Source organism: Chelonoidis abingdonii, chromosome 3 (genome assembly GCF_003597395.2).
Source record: "Chelonoidis abingdonii isolate Lonesome George chromosome 3, CheloAbing_2.0, whole genome shotgun sequence".
NCBI lineage: Eukaryota > Metazoa > Chordata > Testudines > Testudinidae > Chelonoidis > Chelonoidis abingdonii.
In genome coordinates, this window is record NC_133771.1 from 88,111,730 (window position 1) to 88,119,413 (window position 7,684).

The 7,684-nt window shown below is 37.1% G+C and overlaps 1 protein-coding gene across 3 annotated transcripts in view; it reads right to left on the reverse strand.

Annotated features, from left to right (window-relative positions):
• Positions 1 to 1,710: 1,710 nt before the first annotated feature.
• CDK19 (cyclin dependent kinase 19) overlaps positions 1,711 to 7,684 on the reverse strand; it is a 239,786-nt gene continuing 233,812 nt past the window's right edge. For all 3 annotated transcript variants that reach the window (XM_032762555.2, XM_075063895.1, XM_075063896.1), the window contains one exon: positions 1,711 to 6,364. In XM_032762555.2, coding sequence (XP_032618446.1) covers positions 6,233 to 6,364 — 132 coding nt within the window. In that variant the 3' untranslated portion in view covers positions 1,711 to 6,232. The remainder of the gene's footprint in view (positions 6,365 to 7,684) is intronic.

A 7,684-nucleotide genomic window follows, 5' to 3' on the forward strand; every position in this document is an offset into this window, starting at 1 on the left:
ATTACTCACATCCTTCACAACAACATTAGTTGTTTCAATCACTGTAATAGTTGTGCTACTAAATATTTAATTTATTAATGAAAAAATCAATCCCTGCAGTGTCTTGATGCAACAATAAAATATTTTTCTTTCTGAATATTAAAAAAATGCAAAAACAAAATCACATTTGCTGACCACGCATCGCTCTGTGTTGGAAAAGAAGGGCATGAAATTCACTTGCATGAAAAACCAATGTCTGTTAAATAGTATTTCAGGTCAACCTTATCCTTTGTTGGCCTCTGAAACAATGCTACACTTCTGAGTTTATCTAGACTGAGTTAATAATACCTAGCATTTCTTTAGTGCTGTACATTTTCAAAGTACTATAAAAAAACTAACTAATCCTCAAACTACTACTGTGAGATACCCAAGTATTAGCCCCATTTTATAAATGAGGAAACAGACAGAAAGGAGAAGTGACTTTAAGGCCCCACAGATTCAGTAATAGAGCCACAGTGTGAATGCAGGACCCTGACTCCTAAGTCTGTGCTCATTCCTCCAGACAACACTGCCTTCCACACTCCCTCCATCAATATTTGTAAAACCACCAGAAGTAAAAATTTATTGCCCTCAAAGTTTCAGCCTGATTTTCTGTTCAGAACTTGTATCTTGCCATCAGCAACAAATATTCTCTCTTTGACGCTTTTTGTTGCCTCTCCTCTGCTTTGGTACTACCTCTTAGCATAAGCTTGTCTCAGCTTTAAACACTGTCTTTGCAGCCCTTACCCATAAATGGCTGGATGCTGCAGGGCTGATTCTTCTTTAGATCATTAGTCATAAACTTAGCTCTTTGACACAGGATGCCAGACCTCAAAGGCTGGCATCCAACTTAAGCACACTGCAGGGAATGATGAATGATCTCTGAGACAATGCTGTACATTCCAGTGGACCAGGGATTTCGAAAGGCTGCTGCTGCTGCTGCAGCACTCCACCAAGTACAAGCAGAAGAGGGAAAAAACATAGTAAGTGGAGTAATGTAGGCAGAGAATCCTTTATATAACCATGTCTACTCCCACCGGCTAACCAACCATACAGCCCCTTGGAATGCTTGATGAAGAGATTCCTATAATTTGTAAATATCATCTGGAAAATGTTTTGGGATCCTTCTAGGTGAACGGTACTACACACTGGAAATGCAAGTAACCAGTGCAGACACAAAGTAAAGAAACCTTTTCGATACCATGAATGCATCATGTTAAACCTAATCCTTGGACGCATCAGGGAGGAGGAATCGGTCAGAACTCTTTATTTGCTAGAAGCCAGCAGTAACGACAAGGGTACAGCATGTTCTTACCTTGTCCTAAAGTTACATCAGAAATTCAAGCCTCTTTTTTGGTGTCAGTCGAGAAGCAAGTGAGTGGCAGCCATTCTCTCACACACGGCTGGGATGAAGAAAATGGGTGCAGTTTATGGAAAACGCAGTATAACAACCATCTCTGAAAAACCGACTCGTGGAGTTATAATATGCAGGCCAATGAAGCACAGAAAATCAACCTGAAAAACAGAGCTGAGTTCCCCAGCTCATGCTCTCCAATCTAACACACTGTTACCTTAGACACTTGTGAGAATTATATTCAAAGATAGCCAAGAAATGGGATGGGGGGGAGGAGGAAGAGGTAAGCGGGTGGGGGTTAGTCTCCAAATGCACAACTTTTTTAGAAGACAAATATGTAAAATCACCAGGTTGGTAGTTTTATATTTTTATAAGAAGTGGTATCCAAGCTGCATGCTAAATCACTTAAGAGAGTACACCAAGCATTCCACCTGTTTTGTTTTTCCATAAAGCTTCATTCTATTTCTGTACATACAAAACACGAATACCCTCTTGGGTATTTAAAAAGGCTATAATTCCAAACTGGAGGTTTTACAAGCTCTGTTTTGTATGGTTTATGATATCATAAACATCTGAATACAATTACAGGTCACAACTCTGCAGGATACATTTCTTTTGTAATTCAGTGTCTGATGTTCACAACTTTCCAGCACACTTCTTTGATTTGAACCTTTTATTATCATTATTATTACAAATGTATATTATTTGTATTAAAAAAATTCACACTGAAGCAAAGTCAATTCAATTTCATGACAACCAGGAATATAAAATAAATGCAATGAACTCACAGTTCAGTTTTAACAGTCATTCCAAGAGCGACATGAGGACAACTTAAAAGCAGTAAACTCTTAGCTCTAGAATGAGAAACAAATATTTTGTTATGTGTTTTTGCAAACCCATCAGCATGGGCATTGCTGTATGTGGCCACCATAGAGCTAAAGCAGCAAAGCTTTGTGGCAGCAAGAAGAGCATATGCAGTCATCTATAATAAAAACTACAAAAATGAAGGATACCTGCATGAAATTATAAAAAAATAACTGAAGAGAAACAGACACACTTCCACCAATAGCAAACATGGGAGAATACAAACTAGAACAATTTGAAAAGTATACTACATTACATAGATAAAAAGTTCTTTAAATTGCTGTTTAAAAGGACATCTTCAGTCCACATTTTGTGTAATACTTTTTAGTGTCTACACAAGACAGGTTTTTAAAAAAATTAAATAGTATTAATTTACTACTAAATATTTAGGAGATAACAGTGCATTAAGGATTTTTTTCATATAGTAATACATACCGCTCCTGTGTGGCGACACTTTTAGAAGATTACATATGGCCTTATGTACAACACATTTATTTAATCCTAAAACAATTCTTTGCTTAATGGTGTTTAAGTACCATTACTGAAGATTACGAAGGGGAACTAAGCTTTAATATGTTTATATAAAATATTAGACATATCTGAATACTTCAAGCTACCCCCAACCTTCCCCTCAGAATGCTCTTCCCTCCCCCTCCCCCCAAAAGATACAGTGTCACAGATACAGTGCAGGACTCGCAGCTTTCACAATATTCTTCCTTCATTGTGCAGTTTGTGCTACATAAACTTCACCAATGTAGACTATGCTGCTAATCCCATTCCTCCCTCTCCTGTCTTCTCCAAAAACCAGATGAGAAACATTGCAGGATGGTATTTGACTGTCCACTGTTTCACCAAGGGAACAGGAATGAGAAAATAATCAAGCTGATGTCACTTTCCATTTCTAGTTGCCAGTGTGAAATACCTTTCTGAGGGCACACAGAGGTTGTGGGTAAGGTCAAAACTGTGAATAATAAGTATCAAGTACCAAAACTCCACAGGTAGAAAAATATACATGATCCTGGGTTCCCATAACATATTACATGATTAACCTCTGAATACAAAGAGCATTTTTCCTCATGAAATTTCCCCTTAACAAGTCTCTCTCATCTTGGCTCCCATCCACCCTGAAATTCACACATAGCTCACCAGAAAAGGCCAAATATCCGAACACCGACAAAGAGAGAGAAAGCGAGCAAACGTGCACAGTAAACATTTTTAAGCAGTAACCACTTCTTTTATTTATTCCCCTTTCTACTTTTATTTTGAAGGCAATGGAGGAGTTAGCTCAGCTTTGCACGTGCACAGAAGCTGCAAGGGGCTAAAGCACAGCAAGCAATTTAGATCTAGCAAATACAGAATTATCTATTCAGTTTAGACAATGGTGATAGCAGTCATTCTAGGGGATGGAAGCTCATTGAATTAAAGCACATTATAATGCTGTGTATCTCTGCATTCCACACATCATGAGCCTACACTATGATTCAGCTTTGCTGGCACTATAAGAGGCCAGCTTAATTACAAGCAGATTTTTGTCCCCCTGCCACCATCAATAATTTGATAATGAATAAAAGCAGGTGGGAGGGGGACAAATGTTAGACAATTGTGTTACAATAGGCAATGGTGTTTTGAGAGGACAGAGGGATATGAAGAAGACAGGAGACAATGTCCGGAGCCTGGTATCCAGAAACTGGAAGCCAGTCACAAGAATATCCAATAAATGTTGTTGTAGGGCAGGGGCACAATTCTCCTTCAGACAGACATGGGACTCCCACTGACATCATTAAGAGGTGGGGACTTGCATCTTTCGAGCCCAGATACATTGCAAGCAGGTAAAAAAATTTACTAACAATTAAAATCAGTTTGTGCCAACTAAGTTACACAGAAGCACAGGCCATGTAGTATCACAAAGAATAAATGTGGAAAGTATCCAATAGGAGATGGTTTTGTCCTAATTTATATTTTCCTTCAAATTGCTTCATTTCATTTTTATCACTTCTTGCCCATTCTATCTTCAATCACTTTCCAGAGAAGCCTGGTGTCATCGGGAAACGGAGCAAAGTCTTGTGGCAGCTGGTGTGGCCAAACCAGGTTTCCAACTGGTTATAAAAGCAAAACATTTTTGTGAGAGGAAAAAAGCATTTAAGGTGGCTGGGAACTCACTCTCAATGGAAATATTTATTACTCTAACTGGGACAAAAAACCATTCTCCTCAGAGCAAACAGACCTACCACCTGCCTAGTTTCTATCACAATTTTGGTGTGGAATGTATAGTATTTATGTCTAAAGTCTTGCATGGATTCAGGATAGAACACAACTAACCATGATATCGCACTGTGTAGCGTAAATGTCCGCAATATCATTGCTTAAACATAATTTGCTCCTTTCTTGACTTCTTCTCCAGCAATCAATTAAAAAAGACTGGTGCTGCTCATACAGCGAAGAACATTCTAAAGTACATGAATGTCTTTCCAGTTTTAGTGCAATCAAATTCATCAGCCTTATTTCTAAACACAGAAGGAAAATGGAGCTGCTCCAAATTATATATTATGTATCTCTGAATACCTGTGGCTCAGAAAGTTGGATAATGATCCTCCGATTATGCTTGCAAGCTCTAATTATTTACCTGGGATAGACTGCTAGTAACCCATCCACTTATGGTCCTTAGGCACAATCACAACGTGTTTGCTCTTGGGAAAAAGAAACATTTCAGTGCAACCAATCTGGATTAATCACAGCAATGTGAAGAATAAAGAATTTGCGTATTAAACATGAAAAATGAAGTCAATTTTCAACATGCTCTTCAAAACATACAATAAGTTCTCTTAAATTTGATGATTTTATATAAAAATGGACAATTATTTGTTTTTATTTTATAATCCTTTACATTTTTGTCATTATACTTAGATAATTGATTTGGGGAAACTGACAAAGGGAGACTGCATCAGAGAAGCCAGATATATAGAGCTCCCACACACATTAAAGAAGTGGTTTTTTGTTTTGTTTAGTTTTGTTTTTTTAAACAAGGACTAGTATAAGTCCTCAACCACATTCTCTCTTCTGCTGAGATCATAGGGCACTAAATATATTTTCCTGACTATTTTGCGTGCCCAGCCAGAGAAGACGTTCCATTACAATCCATTTCTCTGTTCCAATGGCGCTCCGAAAGCATCTCATTTTCATGTAAGTATCATGCTTTAGTTTAAAATAATGCTTAATTCAACACTACTCAGAACATGGTCATAATATGTATGGGATTCAACATGAAAGATTTAGGAAACATTTACAATCTTCTGTTTGGTGTACAGTCCAGTACCATGAAGCACATTAGCTGCTGCAGAGACTTGGGTTGGTTTTTTTTTGTTTTTTCCCCCCCCTTAAGACGTCGCCTGAAAACTAGACTAATACAAACAGAATAGTAAAATACTCTGGAACAGTAAAATTTGCTGTTCTTGACATCCATGAGGAAAACAGTAATATCTTGTGAAAAAAACATAGTGCTTTTAAAAGGTGCATTATACCTGTATAGCTAAACTGGTTTGCCTAGTATAAAACTAACTATATACAAGCTTGAAAGCCTGGGAGTTCAAGATTTTAAAACTTTAAAATCCCATTAAAGAGATTTGAAAAGATAGATTTATGGCGATCACTACAGCATGAGAAAGGTGCACCAGGAATCCTTCAAAAATTCCAAAGATTAAAGAAGTTAAGTGCTGGGTTCAGATCAGACGGTTTCATTAGAGTTACCACAATGGAACACATGCGAGGGAAGCGCGGGAGGGCGGGGGGCACTTCACAAGAATCTCCTTTATGGCACTAAAGAAGGAACAGAGTCATTGAAAAAAAAATCTTCAGTAAATAAAGTTTTCCTTTTATAATTGTGAACTTTAAATCTGTATCACAGTTTGCATTTTTGGTTCTTCTCATTGTTAGGAACTTCATATTGCTGGAGTCTTTTGACTTTTAGTCCATTCCTTTCTAAGCGCAGTCTATTAGGTCTCAGTACCTATGAGACTGATGAGACTGATGATACTGAGAGCTCTGTTGAGATGATGTGGAATAGCCCATTGTACTCTGGGACTGAGAAGATCCCTGAATGTTGCTTTGGTAACTCAGGCGTGAACTGGAGTGCTGGGGAAAAAGAAAACAGAAAAAAAATTAGAACAGCCTGTTAGAACAATGAGGCAGGGAGCTTTTCAACTCTAAGAGGCTCATTCAAATCAAAATGCTGGGTGAAAGCAACAGAACATCATTCCTCTTTAAGGGCCAACACTATGATATATTGATAATAATGATTTAATTAACACCCAAATGGTGTTAGGTGTTTGACAGGCATGGAAAAAGACAGAAGTTATAATACAAGACCATTTACAAATAATTTGGAAGTGCTGACTCTTAATCTTTGTTGTTTCTTAATCCCATGTCTAACAATCATGATTTATTTTTAATAAATATCTATTTTATTTGTTATTTCTATGCCTCTATTAACTAAATAACAAATACAAGTGACTGCCAGCTCCACACTCTCATTCTCTACCTTGGGGGTGGGGTGGGGAGAGATTAGGTGTGCTAGAGAGGCAATGTATTCAGTTCCAGAGGAGAGGGAATAAGAGTAGGGAAGAAGTGGAAGAATATGAGTTAAAAGATACCCCAACATCTGACTGGGGAGACTTGTTGATAAGTTCCAGTAATAATATTCTAGAATATGTCTCGATTCCTGTTCTGGTGCTCCATTTACTAAAAATAATGACATTTACACAGAGATGCCAGTGAGTACATGTGTGCAAGACCTTAGTATTTAATTCCCTGAATTCACTCTTTAAATTGCCAGAGCTGTGAAACAAGGTTTCACAGAAACAGAAAAAAATGTTTGTTATTCATTAATCTTAATACTTTGTATGGAGCAGATCTCAATGAAGAAACGTCAGCTACTTTAAGAATTTCAAAATACTTGTACAGTATTTTGCAGATTCATAACAAAATAGTGATTCAATCTGTTCATGCCTTCCAGTTTCCTTGCCAGTTAAGACCTGGTAGTATGTATCATATCATATAATACTTTGTATAAAACATATGTAGCCCTTTTCATGTAAAATATTTCAAGGTCCTGTACAAATGATCAAATCTGGCCTTCAGATCAAATAAATGCTTATATACCCCTGGTCTTAGATTTTGTTTTACACAGTTCTGATCCTGTTGCCTTAACATTTAGCATCCATGCATTCAACAAAGAACAAAAATTAACTAGTGCTCTGTCACCACCTACGATAAACATTAATCTAGAGCAGGGGTTGGCAACCTTTCAGAAGTGCTGTGCCGAGTCTTCATTTATTCACTCTAATTTAAGATTTCACGTGCCAGTAATACCTTCTAAAAACGTTAAAATGTCTCTTTCTATAATATAATATAATATAATATAATATAATATAATATAATATAATATAATATAAT